The sequence below is a fragment of the Haliotis asinina genome, chromosome 2 (genome assembly GCF_037392515.1).
Source record: "Haliotis asinina isolate JCU_RB_2024 chromosome 2, JCU_Hal_asi_v2, whole genome shotgun sequence".
Classification (NCBI taxonomy): domain Eukaryota; kingdom Metazoa; phylum Mollusca; class Gastropoda; order Lepetellida; family Haliotidae; genus Haliotis; species Haliotis asinina.
This window is the reverse complement of record NC_090281.1, coordinates 99,365,883-99,393,773: the sequence shown is the minus strand read 5'-3', so window position 1 is coordinate 99,393,773 and position 27,891 is coordinate 99,365,883. Positions and strand designations below refer to the sequence as shown.

The 27,891-nt window shown below is 42.5% G+C and overlaps 1 protein-coding gene across 1 annotated transcript; it reads left to right on the top strand.

Annotated features, from left to right (window-relative positions):
* Positions 1–409: 409 nt before the first annotated feature.
* Positions 410–27,446, top strand: LOC137274685 (hyaluronan mediated motility receptor-like). Its single transcript, XM_067808026.1, has 25 exons — positions 410–595; positions 2,206–2,301; positions 2,912–3,057; positions 4,284–4,358; positions 5,060–5,248; positions 5,652–5,856; positions 6,373–6,423; positions 6,596–6,672; positions 7,443–7,630; positions 7,871–7,957; positions 9,554–9,670; positions 11,162–11,232; positions 11,481–11,629; positions 11,759–12,492; positions 13,014–13,184; positions 13,702–13,872; positions 14,384–14,542; positions 15,185–15,355; positions 15,617–15,763; positions 21,431–21,589; positions 21,920–22,063; positions 22,299–22,390; positions 23,235–23,368; positions 24,471–24,636; positions 25,356–27,446. Exons 1-25 carry the CDS (start codon positions 550–552, stop codon positions 25,367–25,369), a joined length of 3,759 nt encoding a protein of 1,252 aa, XP_067664127.1. The 5' UTR covers positions 410–549; the 3' UTR covers positions 25,370–27,446.
* Positions 27,447–27,891: the final 445 nt, after the last annotated feature.

Genomic DNA, 27,891 nt, shown 5'->3' with positions numbered 1-27,891 from the left:
AGAGGCTTTACTCGGAATCATGACAGAGTTATAACCTACGTAACAAAATTCACGACGAATTAACTTACAGACATCTATGGTTTCTACTTCAGATGATATTTATATGATGTAACTTTGGTAATAATTAAACCGATGTACTTCAGTTGGAGCATTTTGCAATGCTCTTGTACAATTAGACATTTAGAATATCAAGTTTTTTGAAGATAAGTTGGATACGTGTCTAACACACGCTCACACACACGCACATTGTGTGTGTTGTGTGTTGTGTGAACGTGAAAAAAGTAAGATACAATCTATACGAAATTTTCATGAATGTGAACGGAAAAATGATGATATTTGTATACACATAGGACAGCATCGTGTTGTTTGTTTAAACGTTTGAGATTTGTTTGAAAGGTAGTAGTATCTCATAAGCGGACGTGATATTTGATTGGCAGGAGCGCACCTGTGCAACGCGGCGGTTGCTTCAAAACATTTTTGTTGTGGTAGGACGTGTCTATGGGCTTCTTTGTTTAGAATCTGTTGCATTCCTGCTGGAATCGATTCGACATGTCGTTTTCAAAAGCAAGTTTGAAAAGATTCAACGAGGTCAAAGGTGTGTATATTCCCCACGGACCACATTCTCATTCAGATCATCCAGTCTACCCAGAAAAAAAGACCTTGACACCTAAAGGCCACTTTAAAATTAAGAGAGCTAAGGTTCAATTTTGTCAGCATCGAATCCCGATCAAAGTAATAATTATTATGCCCTCATGTATTTTACAAAACCTATTACTTTTGTGATACGTTGTAACAAATCCCCAAGCAGTCAATGCCAAAGTATTAAGTGACAATGCCAAAGTATACTAATATCAGAGTATACACTATGTGCCCTATGTTTCTGCCTATCTAGGTCTGTTCACATCATGAGAAATAGGGGATTACTGATCACAATTGTCTCATTAAGTGGGAGTTTTCAGATTTATATTTGAAAAAAACCAGCGTGTCAAACTAACTTGAGAAGAACATGATTTTGATAACCTCAGATGTACGAAATGAGCTCAAATAGGCCAACTGTTCATGCCTATACTTGTAAGACTTGCTCCTGTTCAGCCCATCCTAAATATCTGTAAACTGATATTTACTGGAAATATTCACAAAACGTAATGCAACAAATTAAGTATATATAGGGTTGAACCACTTAGTGAGTGTTACCTCTGTTAATCTGGGAAGAAAGAATTTGGGGGAACGTAAAGAACTCTTTCCCTTAATGTCTTGATAAGCTGTGCAGCCATACAGTAGGTGAATAAGCTCTTATGTATACTTTACTGTGAGACTGTGGGTTGCTAATACTAAAACAGTTTACACCTTCATTACTTTTTCAACCAATATGTATACACGATTTATTTTAGTCGACTAGCCAGACATAGTGCCTATTGTCAAAAACTGTTAATAGATCATTTGCACAATAAGCTGAATGTCAGTAGTTTGAATCCCCCACGTTAGAAAACATGCAAAGTTAAAAAGAAATCGTATTTCACATCCTACATCACTGGTGTGGTTTGACATATTTTTGTGCAGATTAATAACAAAACAGTGTGCTGAGGATATTTTAGAAGCAGCTCATAAATGAATAATACTAACAGAGGTAACTTTGAGTGATATGTGGACCCGTGAAGATGTGGGGTAGAATAGGTCATCAGCAACCCATGCTTGCCACAAAAGCGACAATGCTTGTCATAAGATGCAACTAACGGGATTGGGTGCTCATGCTCGCTGACTTGGTGATACATGTTCAGTTCCCTACTGGGCAGATTGATGTTCATGTTGTTGATCACTGGATTGTCTGGTCCAGACTTAATTATTTGCAGACCGCTGCCAAATAGCTGGAATATTGCTGAGTGCTGCGTTAAGCTAAACTCACTCACTCAGTAATGTGTGAGTTTTTTAATTAAACCTTATTTCATCACAATAATTTGTGTATGATATTATCAGTGACACTATTCTCATATCAATAAATGGTCCACGATTTTTCCAATGGTCAGTATTTCAGATTAATATGAAATTGTACACAAACTGGTAACAAATTAACCAAAATAATTTATCTCCCCCTTCTTCCCCAACCATTTGTCTATATCAAGTCTGAATGCAGTGAATCACTGAAACTCTTATCAAAGTTGTCTATAAAGTCCCTAAGCATTCTAAGTATTTTTTATTAACCTTCAGCCTGTGCCCCTCCGGTTGGTGCGTATGACCCCAGAGAGCTGAAATCTTCACAAGGTGGTGCCTTTGTGAAATCGGACCGGTTCAACACCGACAAAGGTAAGTAACTATTTGGATGTTGATGTCCCGGGTGTATTACCATATGAGTATCACCTTCTGTACAGGGCATATTGCTGCTGCTGTATCCATACATGCATAAATGAGCAGTGTAATTTGATTGAGATGCTATGTTGTAGTGTCATTTGTTACCAATCTCACTGATCATGCTGATATATTTTTAAAGGTTTGTCAGTATCAGTGCTTGAATTTAAGGATGATCCTTGGGTCTTTGAAGTTTGCACCTATAAAGTATAAGTGCCCTTTTCATCTTCATGTACTCAACTGTTGCTCTTATGCCTACCTATCTGTGATAGAGATTATGACAACTGAATGTTGGCGTTATGTTCAGTAAGTGTCACAAAACAAAAACACCCCCGCCTCTCCAGTTTGTAGTCCAAACCACTCCAAGGTTGTACACTTTGGCTGTTCTCTGGTTCAAACCTTGAGAAAAGATATGTGACTCTTGTGAATATCAAAACTTCCTCCCTATTGTATACAGTCAGTGTAGCACTTTCATTGAATGAACTAGAAAACAAAAAAAATTTTTTAAACTTTGCCAATGTCACAGACTGCATCTGCTGACTTTCAGTGTTTTGTACTCTGTTGACAGAATTTGGTCCCAGCCCAGCAGACTTTGACATCAGTACTTGCAGCATCATCAGTGGTGTCAGCATGCTGGCAGGGAACAATCCTGGTCCAGGTGTGTTCTCTAGCACCCCTAGGAAGAAATCCCTGCCCCATGCTTACAGCACAGAAGTAAGTCATTAACTTACCAGTCTGTGAAATCATCACTAACATCACATTTTATATCCCTGAAACATTTCGCCAGTCTTTGACCTGGAACAGAGTAGGTCAGCTGCACCATGTTTTTGGTTGTGTGTCTGGTATCTTCCTTTCATCATCTTGCTGTTGTGTTCTGTCTCTGGTTTGACTAATCCAGATATTTTCAGGTTGTTTCTATATACATTGACAGTTGCTGATTCATGCACAATACTCTCAAGATTTTTGTGTCTTTCTTGTGACAGTATTTTTCATACAGTGTACTTTTAGGCTTTTTTGTTATTCATTAAATTATTTGAAATTTTCTAAAAGGCTGTGGATGAGTGGATATATTTGCAACCAGCCGATTTGGATGCAAATCTATTTGGATGAAGCTCCTGAAAGAAAATCCATCCCTTGTCTTGTAAGATACAGTAGTTGTGAATTGGACCTTGCAGCATAGGTGACTGTTTAAAACATGACACCAGTCAAAAGAGATCCAAGATTTTATACAAGCAGACTAGCATATGCAACTATGTTTCACCTTTGATGAATGTAATCGGTCCAGGATGCAACCTGTTTTTGTCAGGTGTTTTCCTGTGAACATGTACACAATGCACCTGATGCAGGTTAAATTCAGGTCCACAAACTGAGCCCTGTTAGTATAACATCAGCTGTTACCATTGTTGGTATAGCCTTGGCTGTTAGGATGGTTGACATGGTTAATATAGCCTTGGCTGTTAGCATTGTTAGTATAGCTTCAGCTGTTAGCATGGTTAGTATAACCTTGGCTGTTAGCATTGTTAGAATAGCCTTGGCTGTTAGCATGGTTAGTATAGCTTCAGCTGTTAGCATGGTTAGTATAGCCTTGGCTGTTAGCATTGTTAGTACAGCCTTGGCTGTTAGCATTGTTAGTATAACTTTGGCTGTTAGCATTGTTAGAATAGCCTTGGCTGTTAGCATTGTTAGTATAGCCTTGGCTGTTAGCATTGTTAGTAAAGCCTTGGCTGTTAGCATGGTTACTATAGCCATGGCTGTTAGCATTGTTAGTATAGCCTCGGCTGTTAGCATTGTTAGTATAACCTCGGCTGTAAGCATTGTTAGTATAACCCTCCCTGTTAGCATTGTTAGTAAAGCCTTGGCTGTTAGCATGGTTAGTATAGCCTTGGCTGTTAGCATTGTTAGTATAACTTCAGCTGCTAGTGTAACCGCTCTGCTTCCAGTCCCTGAAGGAGAAGAAGGGGAAATCTCTGGAGGACACGATGATGTCGAGTAAAATCAAGGAACTCGAGCGAGAGGTGAGTCAGATGTTAACAGACTCAGTATTTTGGGAGATAGTATCAGATATTACTTCTGTTTTTTTGGCATGCACAGTGTGCCATTGAATATGCTAAGTGTCCATATTTGAATAAGTAGTAATTTGATTAGCTGAATTACTTATACTTATATCTGTCAGAAAAGATGATGCAGCCCCGTGAAGATCCCGGGGTAGAATAGGCCTTCAGCAACCCATGCTTGTCGTAAGACGCGACTAACGTGATCGGGTGGTCAGGCGCGCTGACTTGGTTGATACATGCCATCGCTCCTTACTTGCACAGATCGATGCTCATTTTATTCATCACTGGATTTTCTGGTCCAGACTCAACTAGTTACATACCACCACCATATGACTGGAATATTGCTGAGTGCAGCGTAAAACTAAACTCACTCAGTCACTCCATTGATGCACGTCATGAAATTACTTGAACTGAGTTTGGTCCATCTTGAAATAAAAACAATATGCAAAATTTCAGTGTATCAGAATGATAGAGGTTTCTCTAAGCCTGTTACTCCTGCTGTTATTTGGCAGTACTTGCCATAGGTCCTGATAGCTGACCTCATGATGCCAGAGTTCCTAATGTTTGTACACCGTTAGACATGCTTCACAATTCCTAGTGTCTGAACTCCTGTTGAAATGTCAGAAAGGAGACAGTGCAGTAACCATGGTAACTGTTGTCAGATGAGGAAGCTGCTGCAGGACAAGACAGATCTCAACAAGCAGCTGGGAATCAAGGAGGAAGACATGAAGAAGTTGGAGGGGCGACTCCAGCATGCCCAGTCTGACCGCACTTCGCTCATGGCCAAGGTGGCCACGCTGGAGAAGGACATAAAGGATGTCAACAAGAGCAACTCTGTGCTGAAGAATAAGGTCTGTTTCACATAGCAACTCTGTACTGAAGAAAATGGTCTGTTTCACATAGCAACTCTGTACTGAAGAATAAGGTATAATAGAAGTGGTCCAGCTGAGTGGAAAGGGAGTGAAGATATTTGGTTGCTGCAGGATTGGCAGTAGATGACTTGTCTGGTGAGGGTAGAAATTATGTCAGTTTTGGTTCTCCAGGGGTGGTTAGATTCAAAACCATTGTTGGGTTGGCTTTCTGTCCTCACTTGTTTGGATCTTGTTGAATGAGATTGGAGTTTTTTGATTGGACGTCTAGAAAGCGATTGGTTATGCTTCTCCTACTATCTGATGAACTGGGCATGCAGGTGTTGCTTTGTCCTGGTGTAGTGAGGCGTTGTTCATAACACATGGTGACTTATGTCAACTGTAGGTGACCGTGGCGGAGGGAGCCAGCAAGAAGAAAGATGAAAAGTTACAGGCAGAACTGACAGATGCCAGGAAGAAGCTGGAGAAGAAAGACAAGGAGATAAGTGGCCTGAAACATGATATGGAGGAGGCTGTCTCCCTTCTGATGCGGGATCTCCGAGAGGTGACATGTGTGGCAGACAAGCTCAACAACAAAGTGTCTGAACTAGGTGGGTGTCACTATCAACTTATGATTCAAGTAAGATAAAAACAACCCTGGAAGCAACACTGTTGAGTGATTTCAGTGATGTTTGTGAATACTTGTGTACAAACTGTGGAATCCTATGATGATTTATCTCATTCCATGTTGATATCAGTAGATTTCATACATACCTGTGAGCAGTTTCTCAACGACAATTTCGGCAAGCCACTGGGATTTCTCAAGTCATGATTAGTAACACATATAGTGTACATGGATGTGTAATGCAGCATTGCAGATGACAAAATTTGTAAGCTTTACTGGTCACTTGACATCTTTTCCAAAAGTTCAGTGACAGTTTTTTTATTATGGAATTACTTGATGATGTCATTTCAGAGAAAACGGAAATGGGTTACTTTCTCTACACTTTGCTAATGAATAATTGTATCTCTACATACAATTGCTGTGTTATTCCTAGCTATTTGATGTGTTTGTCACTATTTGAAGAAAGCTTTAATAGTTAAATGCTTATTCACCTTTTCTGCAGAGCGAAGCTTTGAGGATGAAAAAGATCACGATTCTACAGAAAATGCAAAGGGTTTGTGAAAGATACTGTTCTTACAACTAGTTTTAATTCTCTTTCCATACACACTCAGATACTACTGTTTCAAAAGAATTTAAGATTTGCATATTGATTAATTTACCAGAAAAATGAAAATGGAATAAATGTGGTATGGAATTTGTTAAATGTCAGGGTGTGTTTGTTTCAGAGCGTAGATCGGTGGTAGAAGGAAAGGGTGAGCTTGACTTCCTTGAGAAGGTCAACAAGGCAAGAGATGACACACAGGTAATGCCAGAACCTACATCCTACACATGCTGAAATGGTATATTTCCTCAAGAGGCAATACACATAATAGCCACATTTAGTGCTTCAGAGATATCTATCCTGTCTGAATTTGGTTTATCTCAGTATGCAGTTTATGCATCAGTTCTTGAAAACACACAGTTTGACACTTCAGAAACATTTCTTTAAACCAGCATAGGGTGGCTTAATTGATCTAATGCAGATCTTGGGACACTTAACTGAATAGTAATTATAATAATAACAACAATGAGAATATTTATAATCTGCCTTTTCCAGTCTAGATATCCTGCTGAAACCGCGCATTCTGATCATTATTACCTGGATAACCCAAGCTTCCTGTTAGGTGTTAGAAGGTTAATAGGCTCATGACTTATTTCACCAGGTACTCATTTCCTGTTGGGTGAACAGAGGCAATTTTTAACAAACTCACTTGCCCAAGGTGAGACCACGTGTATCACACATGTTTTGTTGTGGGCCAAGACCGACGTAGTAGAAACTCTCAAGAGTTAAGCTGCAAACATGGTCACCCATCCAAGTCCAACATTGCTAAACTTCAACTGATTGTGAGCTGAGTGCTTTGCTCAGGACCACATGCTACTTCTGAATGCCACCATACTCTGTTGGTGCTCAGTATCACCTGTTGGATTGTCTGGATGGTTTCGTTGCAGACTGTGGTCATATAGATTGAATAATGCTACATGTACAGATAATGTTTGAATCGCTGACAATACAGTGGCTATGTTTTCTCAAAGAAAATCAAGCTGTCCCTCAATGAGATCCGAGTGACCACCGAGAGAAAGGTGCATGAGATGAAAATGCGGATGCGGGAGAAGTACGAAGGTGCGATGGCCAAGTTGGAGCAGTTGGCAGAGGATCTGCAGAGGAAGGACGCGAACATGGAGAGTTCCAAGACCTGCAGCGAGGCCCTGCAGACATACAGGTACCCAGACCATGTGTGTCTCACTCCCCCTTTTAATTATTGATGGTACTGACGACAGTAAAAAGGGCTAACTTACTCAGTGAGCACTACACAACTAGGCTTACCACAGTCATGTAGAGGGACAAAACAAGTCCCAAGGGAACAAAATCCTCAAAGATTCAGTTTTCTGTATGCTAAGAATGACTGGAAGTATTTAACTTAGCAGTGATGTTTGGTCCATGAATTGTGCGATGTTGCCAGGGACGCTCTGAGGGCCCAGAACAAAGGCCTGCAGCTGACAGTGAGTCGTCTGCGGATGGAACAGTGGGAATGTGAAGACACCATCAGGTACGGAAAACTATATCACACCTGTACTGTACTGTACTCAAAACTGTACTCACCTGTACACTCACTGTATCACAATAGCTGTAGTCACCGTGCCACAATATACTGTAGCTGTACAGTCACTGTATCACAGTATACTACAGCTGTATTCTCACTCTACCACTATATACTGTAGCTGTACAGTCACTGTATCACAGTATACTACAGCTGTATTCTCACTCTACCACTATATACTGTAGCTGTACAGTCACTGTATAACAATATACTACAGCAGGACAGTCACTGTACGACACTATCCAACAGCTGTACAGTCACTTATCCGCACTATGCAAGAGCTGTGCTGTGACTGCACTACAATATACCACAGCTGTATACTCAGTTTACCATAATGTACTACAGCTGTACTCTACATTATGTGAAACATGCAAGACAGCTTGCAATAACAGTGAGTTGTGTTTCTAAGGAAACATCATGAAATATGTCCCCAAACATGTGACTTATGGCCATGATATACTTTTGAAATTGTGTTAAACTCACATGTCCTTCCGCAAGTGTTTTATCACTGACCTATTTTATACTGTAAGTTTAGAAAGAAAGTCATATTTTATGATTCAACGATTTTCTATGAGTAAGTCGATGTCCTTGTAGATGGAATACAGTGGAAGTTGTCGTACTCGGACCCTAAGTAACTCAGTTTTCTATATAATTCAGACCGAATTGTTGGTCCCAGCAAAAGTTAACTAAATTATCATTACATATGGGGTAACTAATGCGGACTTCATGTAACTCGGATTTCGGACTGAAATCTGTGCCCTTCAAGGTAATTTATTATGAAAACATTGCTAATTAACTCGGATTAGCGGAAGTGCTTTGTAGTTAGCTGATTACCGACTTCAGACGGATTATCAGGTGTGATGATAACAATTTACAAAAGGAATTAACAAAGAAGTTCAGCAAGCTGACATGACTCGGTGTTATTTTGATGATATGCGAATTTGTTATAGAAAGACAATGCTCCAGTAATTTCTCATCAGTGACAAAATGCCTGAACCAATTATATGTTGTATTTGTTGATTTCTGTGGAGAAGATTGAATCACATGCGCTTCCATACAAGGGCGTTACCCCACGAAATAGCGAGTAACATGAAAACATGGAGCGTCACTTCTAGCGTTCATGCTTGCGGACTAGACACGAAATGTGTGTTGCATTGGAAACTACCGGACGACAGAGCATTCTAACAAATATGTAAATTATATACATTAAATTACAAGATGAGGTGATATTTATTGACGTAATTACAGTTTTGATAATCTACTGATAGCAATAATGTCTATGATCATCTTTTGCGCTATTACCCCGAAAACATGTTACACCATGGTAAAAGTACCGTGTATGCATATCTCCTGGTCAAGTGAGCTAACTCTTGACTCTCAACAGTCCATTTCGGATTCCTCGTAAATAAGTCGTGTCCGAATTAGACAGCTTCCACTGTATTTGTTTACAGATATTCAGCATGTATATAGTAACAGGGATCAGTCGTCTACTGAATTAACTAATAAATTTACTTTGCAGTAAAAGACTCGCTTACTTTTATGTAGGTTTCTCAAGGGTGAGATTTTTGCACTGAGTGATGAGAAAGAAATCTATGAACAACAGTCGTTTGAATCGAATGCAGAGCTGGCAACACACATGGAGAAGATAGAACAGCTTGAAGAGTGAGTCCCATACACCATCCCACAGCAGGGTCAGATGAATGAGTGATAGTGTGTTTTCCAACATTGGACAAATGCATCCCCCAAATCTCTTCGACAGTTCATTTGAATATAAATATGGACTGCATTAGTTTGTCTTTCTAGAAATACATGCTGAAAATGTCCACCATACCTTACTGTGCACCATGTCCGTTATTGTTCCTTATTGTGCACCATGTTCCTTATTGTGCACCATGTTCCTTAGTTGTGCACCATATTCCTTATTATTCGTTATTGTGCACCATATTCCTTATTTGTGCACCACATTCCTTATTGTGCACCATATTCCTTATTGTGCACCATATTCCTTATTTGTGCACCATATTCCTTATTTGTGCACCATATTCCTTATTGTTCCTTATTATGCACCATATTCCTTATTTGTGCACCATATTCCTTATTTGTGCACCATATTCCTTATTGTTCCTTATTATGCACCACATTCTTTACTGTGCACCATATTCTTTATTGTTCCTTATTGTGCACCATATTCCTTTTTTGTGCACCTTATTGGTCCTTATTCTGCACCATCCTTATTTGTGCACCATAGTCTTAATTGTGCACCATATTCCTTATTTGTGCACCATATTCCTTATTGTGCACCATATTCCTTATTTGTGCACCATGTTCCTTGTTGTTCCTTATTGTGCACCATGTTCCTTATTGTTCCTTATTGTGCACCATATTCCTTATTTGTGCACCATATTCCTTATTGTTCCTTATTATGCACCATATTCCTTATTATACACCATATTCCTTATTGTTTCTTTTTGGGGGGCGGTGGGATAGCCTTGTGGTTAAAGCGTTCGCTCATCACGCCGAAGACCCGGGTTCGATTCCCCACAAGGGCACAATGAGTGAAGCCCATTTTCTGGTGTCCCCCTCCGTGATATTGCTGGAATATTGCTAAAAGCGGCGTAAAACTAAACTCACTCACTCACTCACTATTGTTTCTTATTATGCACCATATTCCTTATTGAGCCAGATACTCCTTATTGTGCTCCATATTCTTTATTGTGCCTCATGACCCGTGAAGGTCCCGGGGTAGAATAGGCCTTCAGCAACCCATGCTTGCCATAAAAGGCGACTCAGCTTGTCGTAAGAGGCGACTAACGGGATCGGGTGGTCAGACTCGCTGACTTGGTTGACACATGTCATCGGTTCCCAATTGCGCAGATCGATGCTCATGTTGTTGATCACTGGATTGTCTGGTCCAGACTCGATTATTTACAGACCACCGCCATATAGCTGTAATATTGCTGAGTGCGGCGTAAAACTAAACTCACTCACTCATTCACTCTCACTATTGTGCCTCATATTCCTTATTGGTCCTTATTGTGCACCATATTCTTTATGGTGCACCATATTCCTTATTTGTGCACCATACTCCTTATTGTGCACCATATTCCTTTTGTGCACTGTTGTCTTCACAATGGGAACTTCTTTACCTTTCAGAAGAGAGGAAATGATGAACATAAACATCCGCAACCTGACTGAGAAATATCACATCTTGGAGCAGACGTTAGGTGAGTGATGTATACAGGACATGTTTGTAATGTTGTTTCGACATGTTTCAGCTGTATGCCAGTTGCTTTACCCAGTCTTAAACAGAAAATCCAGCGATGAATATTTGACTTTCAGCCCACCATCTGGGTCACATAACATGGACAAGCAAGATAATCCATATAACTTCTTGTTTGTTCTCGACTAGTCTGAGTGTGGCTGTGATATTGTATTTGGTGCTGATGACCACACCTAGGTTTGTTCTCCACAGCGGAGGAGCAGAGCCACCACAGGACTGAGTACGAGAAAGCTGTGTCTGAGCTCCAGGTGACCAAATCCAGTCTACAGGAAGTCCAGTTGGAGTGTGAGACAAGTCAGAAGACCAACAAGGATCTCATACAGTCGCTCAACAAGGCCAAGGTAGGGCTGACATGTCAGTCTGTACTATGTGACTTGTTATAGTTTTAAGATATATTCATCAGAGTTATGATAAAACTTATTGCTTGGCCAGACTTCCACCATTGGAACATGCTGCCTCCATGTTTTCAGGGTACTGCTGAGAACATGATGGCTGAATTAGACCAGTCCAGATGTTCCTTGAGGGAGCTTCAAGTGCTGGTGGATTCTAAAACTGAAGATGTCAAGGCAAAAAATGCTCTTCTTCACCAAACACAAGACAAAATTGACAGCCTTTCACAGCAGGTTACTTTAAAAACATCTCAGATAGAGACCCTACAGAGTCGGTTATCAGAGACGGAGAGATCAGAGTCATCTCTGAGTTCACAGCTTTCTGAGGTTACAGGATCTCACAAGAAAACTGTTGAGCTCTATCTGGAGCGAATACAGAAACTAGAGGAAGAGAAGTCTCAGTTGTTGGAAGAGAAGCACAACCTCTTGAGCCAGGTAGACAAACTGAACGCTGAGAAGCAGGATCTTACTGCCAGCCTGGAGGCAAAGGAACAACTGCTGGAACATTTAAAGGTGCAGCACAACAGTCATCTTGTGCAAGAAAGGGTAAAGTTGGAAGAAGTTGAAGAGAAATACCGTGGGGTTGAGAGCAAGCTCTGTGATAAGGTTGAGCAGCTGAAGCAACAGCTGCAGAACATGGCTGAGAGAAGTGAGGCTGAGGTCACAGCCCGGGAGGAGACGCTGACCCAACTGGAGCAGACTCTGGGGACTGTGAAGGCTGAGAAGGTTGAGACTGTGGCCCAGCTGACAGAGTACAAGAAGAACCTCAACATGGTCACCGAGGAGCTCAACGCAGCTATGGAGGACGTGGCAAAGTAAGTGTTTTGATAAGATTTTGGCTTTTGATCTAGGTGTGTCTGTAGTCTGTAGGACCAGGTGTGACTGCAGTGAGTGTGTTTAGTTTTACGCCGCACTCAGCAATATTCCAGCTATATGGCGGCAGTCTGTAAATAAACGAGTCTAGACCAGACAACCCAGTGACCAACAACATGAGCATCGATCGATCTGCGTAATTGGGAACCAATGACGTGTCAACCAAGTCAGCGAATCTGTCCACCCGATCCCGTTAGTCGCATCTTACGACAAGTATTTCCGCCTTTTATGACAAGCACAGGTCAGTGTGACTGAAGTGTCTGTTGGGCCAGGTGTGACTAAAGTGTCCGTAGGGCTAGGTGTCACTCAAGTGTCAGTGGGGCTAGGTGTCATTCAAGTGTCCATAGGGCTAGGTGTCACTCAAGTGTCAGGGAGTCACTGGGGAGATGTGGTGAGCTAGAGAGCAGCTATAACTCTCCGTCTGTTGCTAACCCTGCTTCAAGTGTAGAGATTATCACTTTAGGTTGGCTGCGGAGAAGGAGAGTGAGAGACAGCAGTATGAGGAGAAGCTTGTTGTCATCAGTCAGGAAGGAGAGCAAGAAAAAGAACAATGGGAAAATGCGAGACAGGACCTTCTCCAGAAGCTTCAGGATACACAGCAACAGGCTAATGACCTGCAGGAGCTGGTGAATCGGTATGTTGTCATAGAAGCGGCAGTAGCTGGTAAATCAGTATGCTGTCTTTGTAACTGCAGGAGCTTGTGAATTGGTATGTTGTCATAGTAACTACTGGAGTTGGTGAATCGGTGTGTTGTCATATTAACTACAGGGGTTGGTGAATCGTTATTTTGTTTTATCAGCTAAAAGAGCTTGTGACTTGGTATGATGTCTTTTCAGTTGCAGTAGCTGGGGAATCGGTATGTTGCCATAGTAACTACAGTAGTTTGTGAATCGGTATGTTGTCATAGTAACTGCTGGAGTTGGTAAATCAGTGTGTTGTCATAGTAACGACAGGAGTTGGTAAATCGGTATTTTGTCTTAGTAGCTAAAGGAGCTTGTGAATTGGTATGATGTCTTTATAGTTGCAGTAGCTGGTGAATCAGTATGTTGTCATAGTAACTACAGGAGCTGGTGAATTAGCATGTTGTCGGATTAGCTGCAGTACCTGGTGAACTTTTTTGGTGAATCAGCTAGGATTTCTTGGTGTTTCAGGCTAGAGACGGAGAAGGAAATTGGTGAGCAGGACATGAAAGAGAAACTACGAAATGCCCGAAACGCACTGACCCAGGCTCAGTCCACACTACAGTCCAGCCAGGCCGAGCTAACCACTGAGCTCGAGGACACCAGGAACACACTACTGAAGACAGAGAGGGCACTCAACAGGTGGGTGTTTAGCATCTAGGGCAGACATGGGGAAATGTGTTACTGGATGAGTCAATCCATGAAGATTGACAACACAGCTTTACATAGCAGACATTGCTTCAGTGTACTACACTTCTGTTTTGGACACTTCTATATACAACATGGGGAACAGAGACAAGTTTGGACATACTTACTTGCCTAAGGTGAGACCACATCTATCATGTGCTTTGTTGCGGGACTGTCAAGAGTCAAGCTGCCAAACACGTTCACCCATCCAAGGACCCTCCATGATAATTTGTGATCAGCACCTACACACCAATACCAATGGCCCCAGTAACCTTGACAAGCTCACTGGACAATTCATGTCACAAGTCACCTTTTTTGTTTTTTGTTGTTCCCTTTATTTATTATGTTACTGTGATTTTAGTCAGAAAGTGCCTTTCCTACCAGCAGATATGTCTGTTCCTATGTTTGTTATTGAACTTGTGTCAGTAATAGATTGAGGATTGTATGAATTTGGTTTGTTCCACAGCTTGAGGGCGGACATGTTGGAGAAGCAAGGTGAGTTGCAAGGCCACCTAGTGGAGGCTGAAAGGGAGGTGACCCAACTGAGGGAGGTGAAAAACAGTCAGCAGCAGATCCTCAAGAAGCTGGAGGCTGAGAAGCAGGCTCTCAAGGAGGAGAGGGACAGGTACACTGAGGCCATTTTATGTGACTGGCCATGGAACTGATATATCTTTAGATGTATACATCTGTGTGTGGAAAGAATTGTACCTGAGGTGGATGTGTTCTGGATGACATTCTCCTCAGCATGCTCTTACTTAGTACATGTGACTGGAAAAGTCACCTAGAGTCTCGGTCAAGACTCCGTGTTTGGTAAATTTGATGAAGTTTCACTGAAGATACCGCATATTTTCATTTGGAACCAAGTGCTCTTACAAATATCTCCATTCAAACGTGACAAGAACAGTTTCCTTGGGAAACATGTAATTTCATATGGGTACATCGGTTACCAGTCTCGAAATAGTCCCAAAGTCCCAGTATTGGTCACACCTAATCACATAGTAAACAATTTACCAAAATGTACAACTATTTCTCATGTCTCTTATTTCCTGTTATTTGTTTTACTACGTCAAAACAGTGGAGACAAAACAGTTTTTTGAAAACAATTGATCAAATAAACCTCCATAAAAGTAGAGTTGTTTCATTGCCACCAATACCACCTTTTATCAACTTAGACTTAATTACATCATTTCATGAAAAGTAAATGATTTTCAGAACCCTATAACTCTTTGTTGCTTGTCTGTATTGTCATGTATGAAGTGTCATCCAGGTTGTCAGAGGAGAAGCTGTTTGAAACCACCTGTAGCAGTGAGAGATTTGCTGCCCTGGAGGAGAGAACGCGCAGCGAACGCAAACTGTTCGACGAGTTCAAGACTGACTTGACATCTCAGCTGGCGCTTGCTCAAGCAGAAAACACATCACTTTCAAAGACATTTGAAGTGTAAGTTTCCACAAGATAACTTACGTTTGTCCAAGTTCCTAAAAATAAGCAACATATTTAGGATTTCAGCTCTCCTATCAGCAAGTCATATAACATTTTTCTGTGTGGCTTACATGTTGCGTTTGTCTGGCGTGTGTAATAAATATCTGATATGAAGCTGAAAACCTGTTTTCACCAGTGATGACTTCCTGGGAATAAATTTGTCTTCTTCTAATTCCTGATAGAACCTCTAGATGTGCTTGGGTTTTTGTGCTGATTTAGGTACAAGACGACCACCGAGGCAGACCTGACTTCACTGAGAGAGGCTGTGAAGGAGGGCGAGGAGATGAAGTCAGTTGTCACTGATCTTCAGCGCCAGGTGCAGTTACTACAGACGGAGAAGTCAAAGCTCACAGAAGATGTTCAGAGGTTAGTGGAGAGACTGGAAACTATTCAGTAGTTCAGTATTTACTGACGTTGGTTCAAATGGTTGAGTAAATGTCATTTTCACAAGAGTACAACTTACTCTAAGTTGGTTGGCAAAGGTCACTGTTTATATATTCTACATTCTTACAGCTATAAGTAGATAGGATTTTCAGCCCAAGCCCTTAATGGAGATAAATCTACTGCTACACAGGCCACCCTGTGACATTATCCTCTCTAGAGATTAATCCATTGCTATAAGCACAGGCGTTAAAAAGTAAACAGTTGTAACAATTTTTCAATAAATATTTTACAAAACAAAAACTCTGGGTTTTTTTTTGTCTTTTGAGACCACCCCTACAGGGCCCCCACATGGGGCCCCAACATCCAAGAGCAGGTAATTCTCACAGTCTACCTTGCACCTGTCGTCATTGAGGACGGTCGTCCATTCAGCAGAGAAGCAACGAAAGTGCAGTGAAAATGAGTGAGAGCTGAAAGGGTGACACCCTTAAAAGGCCGTCTTGCTTTCAGACGAGCTTGATAGAGTCGGTTTTTAACGGTTGAGGTTTTATGAGGAGTGTGTGGAATTCTCTATTGATGGCAGGGGCTGATTTAAACCTATCGCGTAGAGCAATTAACGTAATGAGACGATCCTGTCGTGGTGTCATTGATTTTGGTCTACCACGCCCAGGTCTCGTTGCAACCCCACCCGTTTGACGGTACTAATCCCACAGGCGTGAAATTACACTTTTTGATTTACCCATCTGCCGGGCAACTTCACATAATGATGTCCCCCCGCTATCATCCCCACACTTCTCCATTTTTTGCTTCACCGAGATACTGCCTTGGAGGCATTAGCGATTGCGACGTCTCCAGTACATTTGCAGGAGTTAACTTCTGTATGCATGTGTAGCACATGCTGGGCATGCATTATGCGAAATTCCATTGTCATTGGATGTTGCGTTTGGGAGATAACGGACCCTGTCACAGTCAAAGTCATCTACATTCAATTTCTTGGTTCCCTTATTTTCTGTCGGTAGTATAGTAAACCCCATTCTCTCGGGTTCTCAGTCTCGTTTCCATCTACCAGAACTGGATCGGAGATACCAGTAGTTGACAACTGCATTTATGTGTCAGTCGCCCTGGGGGGTTCCTCAGGCAATTCCATGGCCTCGGCAAAACGGGTGTCAGTTGTCACCCTTTAATTCTAACTTCACGGCTCTCAAATCGGCTTACCGCTCATTTGAGGAGCAATTCCACAATGCTTAAAAGTCAATGTCCACTCAGCATATACTGCAGTATTGCAGCGTCAGCTCATGGATGGTAGCTGGGATGAGGAGGAGTGCGCCCCCTCTACCCTCGCGAAGCAGTTCATGGAGGTGCAGTCACATTTGGCATGGGACACCATTAGGTCCTTGGCGTGCCAGATGATGTCTTTGGTAATGGCTCTTCATTTTCTTTGGTTATCGGTGGCGCAGTGTTCAACGGCCACCCAACAAGCACTACTAGCGTTGCCCTACCGGATGGGGTCTACCCTCTCTCCAGGGGCGGCAACTGTAGTCTGAGAGGCCGCAGAGGCTGTTTCCATGTTGAAGGATTCCAAGCCTTTGTCGGAGCAGCCTCATTCATATCGCGCTCGGTCCTCGGTCCTTGCCTCCACGTATCCTTTGGCTCCGGCCAAAGAGACTGCTAAATGGGTGCAACCATTGCAGGCGTGTAAATGTAAAGGTAGGGGCAAGGCTGCGGCGCCTTTTCCGAGGAAAGGGAAGTCGGGCCCGGCTTCCCAGTAACAAGTCCTCCAGAGCCCTTGTGGACCCTGAATCATGCAGTCGGAATACTGCCGCACATTCCTGTGGGTGGCCGCCTTTCTCTCTTCTTGCCAGAATGGGTTACATCCAATCCTTGGCTCCTATCCACACTCATTGAGAGCCACTTACCGCTGTGGAAGCGAGATCCACCTCCCTTTTCCGGGATCTGTTGCACTCCAGTGCCGGCTGCTCCGGAGAAAGCCGAGATGCTCCACTCCGAGGTCCAGTCGTTACTGGTCAAGGCGGCCATCGATGTGGTTCCGAGGGGACAGGAGCAAGAGGGATTTTATTCTACTTATTTCCTAGTCACCCAAAAGGACGGAGGGTTCAGGTCTATTCTAAATCTAAAAGGCCTGAACAGTATGTTGCAGGTACCTTCATTTAAGATGGAGACGCTACGGTCAGTGATCTCATCTGTAGAAAGAGGCGACTGGCTCACGTCCATCGACCTCAAGGACGTGTGCCTGCATGTTCCTGTGCATCCCGATTTCAGAAAGTGCCTTCACTTTTCCTTTGATGGGGTATGCTATCAGTTTCAGGTGCTTCCCTTCAGCATTGCTACGGCACCGAGGGTGTTCAAACTTTTGCTAATTCCAGCGCAAGTGGCCAGGTCACAGGGCAGGTGCTGGCATCCATACCTGAACGATTGGCTCCTTCGGGCACTTGCTGCACACTTGAGTCGAGATGCGACATTCACGGTAATGTGTATTCTCACCAAGATGGGCTGGATTATCAATCTCAAGAAATCAGACCTAGTTCCCACACAGGATCTGATCTTCTTAGACGCACGGTTCGAAACAGCACAAGGCTTGGTCTCCCTGTCTCCGGATCAAATCTCCAAAATTCAATTCTACAATTTCTCGAGTCCCCCCGGACTTGGCTCCAGTTGCTAGCCACATTGCGGCAACGGTGGACATTGTTGCGCGGTTGAGGATGCGACCCATTCAGTACGCTTTGGCTCATGCCCAGAGTTACGAGATTATTCTCCACACTCCGTGGTGGTTAATTCCTCATTTATGGCGGTGGACAGTGGTAGGGAATTTATCCCGGGGTTTGCCTCTGGACATTCCCTCACCAGATCTCTCAATCAAGACAGATGCTTCCCTCACAGGGTAGGGGGGGCGTACTAGGCAGTCAATCAGTTTCGAGCCAGTGGTCACAGAATGAAACGATCCTGCACATCAATGTGCTAGAATTGAGAGCAGTCCGATTAGTGTCCCAACACTTCGGGAGATGGTTTGCGGCCGTGTGGCATGTCTAGAGATGGACAACCAGACGGCGATGCCCTATATCCTGAAACAGCACGGTGCGGTGTGTCCGTCCCTCCTACGAGAGGCTTGGCAGTTTCTGCTGTGGTGTGACCAGTTCAATGAGCAGGAGTGTCCCGTTTATCTCCCAGGGGTGGACAATGTTCGAGCACACGCACTGTCTCGACGTGTCCTGGCCCCGCACAAGTGGATGCTACATCTCCCAGTTGTTCGGGTTGTTCCAAGTGGATCTGTTTGCCTCTGGTGGGGACGAACCAGATTCCAGTGTTCTGCTCTTGGATACCGGATCTGAGGGCCATCACACTGGACGCTTTCCAACTCAATTGGATGGACAGGGTATTGTGAGCGTTCCCGCCTCTCGCAGCTTGCCACCCATCCAGCTCGACTGTTAGTACTCCTTGCACCGCTTTGGTCTTCTCAAAGCTGGTTTCCGGTAATTCTGAGGTTTCTGGCTCTGTTTCCCGTCCAATTACCCTTTCAGAACGAAGCGTCGCACCCGAATCCCAGGATTCAGTGGGTGGCTTGGCCACTGTCAGGATTCACCTCCAAGTGAGCAGAATTCCTGCACCTGTTGCAAACACAATTCTGGCTTCATGGAGGGATTCGACAAACGTTTAGTATGAGGATAGATGGGCCTGTTATGCACGCTGGTGTGTCGACAGTCTGATTCTTGATCCCTTTCCTTCAACTTTAGTTGAAGTACTGGAATTTTTACAGTCTCAGTTAGAGACCAGTTTAGCCGTGTCTACTATGCGAGTCTATTCCTTGACTATTTCAGCATTTCATATTCCTGTCGATGGTGCTCTCTTGGGGCAGCATCCTCTTGTTCAGCGCTTCCTAGCAGGTGTGGATAGGATCCGTCCAACTGTCCAGCAGATTAGTCCCCCGTGGGACTTGTCAGTCGTACTTGACTGGCTGTCCGGTCCTCTTTTTCACAAGCTGTCGTGTTTCTCTCCAGCTGTTAACCTGGAAGGCGGTAACGTCTGGCAGGCGGGAAGGCGCAGTGATCGAAATACTGGCCTGTCCGACTGCCCATGGCACGTAAGGTTGGAGTCTGGCTGCCTGGAAATTCTATCCACCAGCCTGATTGTCTGGTTGAAATTTTTAAGATTGACCTACTTTCTGTTCGCTCTCAGGACGATCATTCCATTTTAATTGTCATGTCATATTTTGATTTAAGAAAGATGAATGAAAGCTACGAGTATATTCCATAATGATACATGGACAACTCTTCAGCCACTGAAGGTAGCAATAGGACACTAAAACTGGCTGGCTCAGTAAGCTACGCTATGATTGGATATCTGTAGTCACGTGGTTCAATAAGAACCAATCCAAGAGAGTGATACTTACTCGCTTGTACTTGTTAGAAAATGGCGGCGTTTTTGTAAGTTATTGCAAAAAAGTAAGTTAAAAATATATGCAGGCAACATTTATGGGCCACCAGCCCGGCTGTCAGGATGAGTTGAAAAATTATTTCAATCACTGGGTAGGCAACATTCATGCAATGTCAGTGGATCCTGCTCTGACTGTTTTTCACAAAGACAGAGTCAGTATTAGACCGATTCTGTCCACTATTCATGTTACAGCACCTATCAAGCTACCTGCGCTCATGCAGCCTCCCCTGTCCGGTACCTCTCTTTCACGTGCTCACGTCTTAGATGTTCGTAAAACTCTCAGAGCTTATATCAAACGAACTGCTGATATCCTGTAAGATAAACAGTTGTTCTGCTGTTATTGCAGGGGGAGAGCTGGTCTGCCAGCGAACAAGCAAACCATCTCAAGGTGGCTTGTCTCTGCCATTTGTATGGCTTACACTAATAAAGGGTCAACCATACCTAATGGGTTAAAAGCTCATGTTTGGCCAAACTGTTCTCACCAGAGGGCAAGGCCAACTTGACTCACTGACTCACTCCTACCTTAAGGAAGCTGACTCTGAATGCAGTGTGTTCCTTTGTGATAGCTGAAATGTGGATTTTGCAATTGTTTACTAGTACTGTCTATGAATGTTGGAGAGTTTTCCAGTCCTAACCCATTCATCAACCAAGCAGTCACACCTGCCACGTGTCCTCATTCAGAGAACAATGCAGTCCAATGAACTTGCTGTTGTTTAATACTAGGGAACAGCGCCTATTGAGTCAAGCAAAACCTGACACCACGCGCGCACACGCACGCACTTCCGATGTCAGCACAAGGTGCTCACATATGCAAACAAGGTGCTGCATGGGCCAGCTCTGTGTTACATTCAGGAGTTTATAACACCATACCGACTGACACAATCCCTGTGGTCCCAAATAGCTTCACTCATCACTGTACCCAAAACAACAGTGAAATATGGTGGCAGATGCAGCAACTCTCTGGAACAATCTACCAGCCACAAACAGAGACTCTGATTCATACATCTTTTTCAGAAAGGACGTCAAAACCCATCTATTTAAAAATGTTTATACCCCTTGGCAATAGACTGTCACCTTTGAAAACTGTTAAGTGCCTTAGAGTGGTTTTATGTTAAGTCATGTAAGGTGCTACACAAATTTCTCATATTATTATTTATTGTTAGGTGACTTTAGAGTGATTCTTTCATTCTGTTGATGTTTCAGCATCAAAGTGACGTCAACGCAGGCGTTGAATGAGGTGCGGAATAAGTTGGTGGCAGCAGAGAGTGAAGTTGCCAGTTTGTTGACTGTTAAGCTGGCGCAAGACCAGAAAATGGAGTCCCTACAGGAGAAGCAGCAGGCTCTCAGCGAGGAGCGGGACAGGTACTGTTAACAATATGACAGTAGGCTGTTGACAGTGGGGGAAGTAAGCTCTCAGCGAGGAGGGGGACGGGTACTACTAACAATATGACAGTAGGCTGTTGGCAGTGGGAGAAGTAAGCTCTCAGCAAGGAGGGGGACGGGTACTACTAACAATATGACAGTAGGCTGTTGGCAGTGGGGGAAGTAAGCTCTCAGCGAGGAGGGGACGGGTACTACTAACAATATGACAGTAGGCTGTTGACAGTGGGGGAAGTAAGCTCTCAGTGACGGGTATGACATCCTGAGTAGGAGAGTACAAGAAAGTAGACTGTGACTGTTCATGTGTTGCAGGTGCATGTCGGAGTACAACCTGCTCGCCCAGGATGTGGAACAAATGCAGGATCAGCATCAGCAGCAGGTGGAAGTGCTGAGGCAGCAGTTTGAAGAGCAGGAGGCAACAGCAGACACGGATGCTCTCACACAGGAAATACACAAGTAAGTCGTTGTCTGTAAACCACATACTATCAAAGTTGTTGTTCCTGGCCGTCAGTCAGTGTACAGTTTACTGTGAGAGCTATTTATCCTAATGTATCATTAAATAAGAGAAAAATCAATTTATATGCCAACTAGAGTGCTTACCATTGTGGTTGATGTTTTTCTGAAATGCAAAGGCAGCTGCTAGAGCTGTCAGTGGCTGATGACCTTGACCATGACCCTGATATGTTACCAGGTGGCAGACACTGTACGAGGAACTCCAGGAGAAGGTTGCACCTTTTATTGATCAGATAGATGCCTTTGAAGCAGAGAGACAGTATTTACTAGGTAAGACACTGTCGCGGGACTGGTTACAATGGGTCCCTAGCCCTCTGTTGCTTGTCACACTATGATGTTTTTTGGAACAGGCCACATAGGTTCCTTTGTAATCGTAGGAGATGCAGGAAATGTTTTATCTGAGGCCCTGCCCTCTTCTTGTCACCTCAGTACACCATGATACACCCTAGTGCACATCCAGTACACCATCATACACCTCAGTACACATCTGGTACACCCTTCAGTACACTATCATAAACCCCAGTACCCCTCTGGTACACCCTTCAGTACACCATCACACCCCCCAGTACACCTCTGGTACACCATCATACACATCAATACACCCTTCATTACACCATCACACACCTTCAGTACACCATCATACACCTCCGGTACACCCTTCTGTACACCATGACATCCTCAGTACACCTTTCAGGACACCATCACACACCCTGGTACACCTCCAGTACACCCTTCTGTAAGCCATCACAAACCCCAGTACACCTTTCAGTACGCCATCACACACCTCAGTTCAGCTCTGGTACACCTTTCATTACACCATCATACACTCCAGTACATCTTCAGTTCACTTCTGTGACTTATTGTAGGAGATCATGCTTCATGGATCAGTGTTCACACTATCAATCACAGGATTGTGTGACTCATGCTCAATCATTTACAGGCTGTTGTCATATTGCCGATTGCAGCCTTGAACGAACAAATCTTATCAATGATGTTTCCATGAATTATTAAAACATTGTTGTATGGCCCATCAAATACTGTTGGCAGATGCATCAAGTTGATGTTTGAATAAGACTTTTGTAAACATGGAAACATGTTACCCTGTTGCTGTCAGGTTGTAGTGCCAATGCCCAGGCGGAGATCAACAAGCTCAGTACTGAGTATGCTCAACTGCTCGGCCACCAGAATCAGAAACAGAAGATCAAACATATTGTCAAGATCAAGGAGGAAAACAACTCCCTGAAAAAGGTTTGGTCCTCTTCATTGCACAGATGTATGTCAGTGCTGAATTTAATCTAGTCCGTGTTATGGTATGTGCATTATGATGTTCAAAGGGCTTGTGTAGGTGGGCCAAGGACATTGCCTAAATCTATTGCCAAGGGTATGGTATTTGTTTATAGCTGAGAAACAAAGGTCATGCTGTGTTTGAAGGTACACTTAAAGTGTTACACCTTACCTGGTTTCAAGTCTCTTGCTTAGACTGACCTGCGCCTGAGGTCTGTACTGGTATACAGCAGGTTGATTATCACTGTAACAATCACTCTTTACTTATGGAGTGTTACTCAAGTAATTATTTCACACATCGTTTTCTGTAGTATGGAAATACATGCCCTCTCTGCCTCTGTGAATGTCCCACTTGATAAACTCTGGATGAATGTCTAATGATGTACCAAGCTACAAAAGCTGGCTGACATGAACAGGGTTCGTACAATCTTTCATAAGCCTGGAATTTGGTCACTTAGCCTTGAAAAGTTTTGAAAATCTAATTTTGCTTTAAAAAGTCTTGGAAAAAGACAGAATAACCTTGAAATAGCTGTAAATTTCGTAGCGGTTGTTTATTTTCTTGTGTGTGTGTCTGATGCAACATTGTTTTGGAGTTACTTCCCTTGGAAGAAATCTTTGTGTATTTCCACAGTTTTCACAGTAATCACACTCCTACCCAGAGTTCCATACACCCAGCCAGCGTAGTACCTCTGTCACAGACAAGAAAAATGTCACATCTTACACAGTTCATATGATGTACACATTCCTTAACTCTTTTATTTCTACATGCCTAATTAACATCATTGTTAGAATGGTTTTGTTTCAATAAGAAAATATCCTGAAATGTGTAACACTATTTCGATTTGCATGGCAATCCTTTCTTTACATGGGTTGTATGGCGCTCACAGTGCTCAGAAGTTGTTTCTTTATGTGCATTAGGTTTACTTATATGATTGCTTGTCCTACTGGCCTTAACTTTGCCCATAAAAGCCTTCAAAAAGCCTTAAATTTTGGTCTTGCAATTCTGTACCAACCCTGATGCAGTATGTCCTATTCAAAGTTATGTCACGCCTTCTGTGCTGTGTAGGAGGTTGTGCAGTTGAGAGAGCAGGTGCGTAAACAAAAAAGGCAGCTGGAGCGACGAAGCGAAGACAGACTCTCCCAGTCCCAGTGCCGCCCCAAGTTTGACCCCTCTAAGGCCTTCCAACACACGAAGGAGAACAAAACCCCTACAATGACACCACTAAAATCAGGTATTGATGTATGTTTGTCTTGAGTTTGATCAACATGTTACACAAACATCTGTGTTGAAGCCAGCCTACCATCCACAGCTTCAAACTAGAATGTCTTTGACTTGTAGAGGAATACTGCTGCAGATGTATGCAGCTGCAAGATGCATCTCAGGTTCGTGACCCCAAGCTGGTCATTCTATCACAGTTGGGTAGATCGATGCTCACACTGTTGATCAGTGGATTGTCTAGTCCAGACTTGATTATATACAGACCGTTGCCATGTAGCAGGAATATTGTAGAGTGCAGCGTCTTATTCACTCACACAGTTATCATGATTTGTTTGATTGGCATTCTTATCACTCAGTTATCCCTGGCAGATGACATAAACACATCCACTGTCCTTACAGCACAGCCAAATGTGCACCTGACTGGTGTTCAAGAAACAATATGAAAATGAGTTGAGCTTATTGGTAATGACTTTCTTTGTCCTACCAGGTGAGTTGATGTGGTTCGATTATTAATGTGGATGTGAAATATGGTCATGCTCACAAATGGGAAGTTGTCAAGAATGGCATGCAGTAGATATTTGGAGAGGTATCTTATTTAGTGCCTAGCAACAGAAGTGTTAATTCGTCATAGTGTATTTGGCAAGACTTGCATTCTGTAAATGTTAAAAGCATTAGATATTAAGGATTTAATCCAGTATATTATATTTTCATATCATCTTTCTCTCTTCACAGGAAATAGACTGTAGGCAGATAATTCTGACATTTGTTCATCAATGAATGCTGTTCTGTGTCTACAACTTGGAATTGTGCCTCTGTGACTGATTCACTGAAGGTGGTGTTGTGCTCTGTGACTGATTCATTGAAGGAATTGTTATGGCTCTGTGACCGATTTATTGAAGGTGTTGTGCCCCTGTGACCGATTCATTGAAGGTGTTGTGCCTCTGTGACTGATTCATTGATGGAATTGTTGTGCCTCTGTGACTGATTCATTGAAGGAATTGTTGTGCCTCTGTGACTGATTCATTGAAGGAATTGTCGTGCCTCTGTGACTGATTCATTGAAGGAAGTGTCGTGCCTCTGTGACTGATTCATTGAAGGAATTGTTGTGCCTCTGTGACTGATTCATTGAAGGAATTGTTGTGCCTCTGTGACTGATTCATTGAAGGAATTGTTGTGCCTCTGTGACTGATTCATTGTAGGAGGCATGGATTGTTGAAGCGGAGTCTGCTACACAGTTGTAATCTCAGGGAAAAATATGTTCAGCCTCAGTGTGTGGTATTTAGAACAGACAGGAGTAGAGAGATTTGAGGTTTCAAGGGTGACATTTTGAGGTTTCAAGGTAGGTAGAGAGATAAAACAGTTCTGCTTTTCTAGACATTGATCAGGAGTGTGTGTTGCTTTTATACTTCACCTTCATGGAGGTACATTTTCCATTTGAGTGAAAATATGAAACCAGTAATGCAGACTTAGCAGTTCATACCACCAATGATTTTATGTTGGTTGCCATCAAATGACTACATCAAATATTCCAAGTATTGTCAATTTGCTTTTAGCAATTCAATTGATATATCTTGATCTGTTTATGTATATGTTGTTCCTTGTTGTCTTTGTCATGATCTGGAATTTTAGTGACTTATTTTCTTCAAGGATGACTTCTCACGGGAAGTTAAACAACAACCCAGCACTGACTTATAGACTGTATTGGGACATCACAGATAAACCATTGTTGTATATATGATGGAACTGGGAATTGTGCAAATTTGTCTCAGTAGTAATGTATATTGATAATGGTGCATTTATTCATATTTCTGAGATATGGTTCAGTATTAGATGATATCTTGGCTATTTGTAACATAATACATCTTTTTCACATGTGGCAGGGCATGGTGGTGCCTGCCTTACACTATGCTGCTCAAGAAATAGATTGTAAGTCTGACGTATATGTCATGGTTCTAATGCTTACAGTTACAGGGATCAAACATAGAGTCATTGGTGCCAACAGGTTTCACTATAGCAGAAACACCTGTTTTGTGCATCTGTAGTTTGTGAAATATGTTCTCAGAGTCCTTCCAACGAGAGGGTTGGATCCACAACTAAGTGCATTTGCAAGACCGTATGATTTTAATATATAGATAAGTAGATACGTATATACTGAGGCATGATACAGCTGATAGTCCATGGTGTGTACAGCCTGTGTGTTTATCATTGTGTTGATATGCGTGTAATGGACCTTAACATACTCCAGTGCAACATGTTATCAAGTGCCACTATTATGGGAGAGAAACATTGTGTTTTTAACCAGTGCTGGCTGTCTTCTGTCCTCTTTATCAAGTTTATTGTTCTGCTCCCCAGTTTGTGCTCATGTCATGACTATGTGCTGGTTCAACTCATGTAAATAATATTGATTCAAGCAAGTGTGAGTATGATCAGTATTTCCAGATCATGTAACTGTATTTGGCATGCTATTCATTATTTTTCATTTATTAATCATCATATTTTCTTACTGAATGATGATCGTGAACTATAGTCATTTTAGCTTTTCAGTTTCATCCAAATATTCAACAGTAACTTATTAAAGTGTTTTTTCTTAAACTTGCATCTGATACTTTGTCATAAAGTAACAGAACCTTTTGAGAGCATATCTTGCAGAAACTCAAAAAGTTTGTTGAAGATTATGAATTTGCCTGCAAACTTGTACCATTCACCAGTTTCTGAAGAAACTGTGATGTGTAGCTGGTGAAAGTCAAACATGTTCCAACAAAAAGACACATACAAATATTAGTTGTAACAGTACTTAACATGTGAAATAAATTTTAAGATTAATTGTGTTGCGTTTGCTTTATATATTGCAGGACATTTTATTTCAATTGATCCCCTATAGATGTTTCTTTTTGTCCTTTTTGGTCAAGAGAATAAGATGGTTCATCGTTATCCCCAAAAGCAGTCTTTCTGGCTGCTAAAAACGTTTGAGGCAGTGGGGTACTCTAGTGGTTAAACCATTTGCTCATCACTCTGAAGATCCAGTTGAGTCCCCCACATGGGTACAATGTGTGAAGCCCATTTCTTGTGTCTTCCCATGTGATATTGTTGGAACATTGCTAAAATCTGCATAAAACCATGTTCATCACTCACTCCAAATGACTGAAGTGGTCGGAGACAGGTATCTGTCAGGGCTTTGCTCCTTGGGCTGACACTCTGAAAAATTACCAGAGCACTGCTTATGTGGCCTCAAGTAGACTTAATAACGACTGACACTGTCGACTTAAGG

Bases quoted from the DNA above. Each gene is read 5' to 3' on its own strand.
- LOC137274685 (XM_067808026.1), top strand. From the start codon at position 550: ATGTCGTTTTCAAAAGCAAGTTTGAAAAGATTCAACGAGGTCAAAG. The intron at 7,631-7,870 runs GTACCCAGACCA...CGATGTTGCCAG, and splicing joins GAGGCCCTGCAGACATACAG to GGACGCTCTGAGGGCCCAGA. The intron at 14,543-15,184 runs GTACACTGAGGC...AGTGTCATCCAG, and splicing joins CTCAAGGAGGAGAGGGACAG to GTTGTCAGAGGAGAAGCTGT.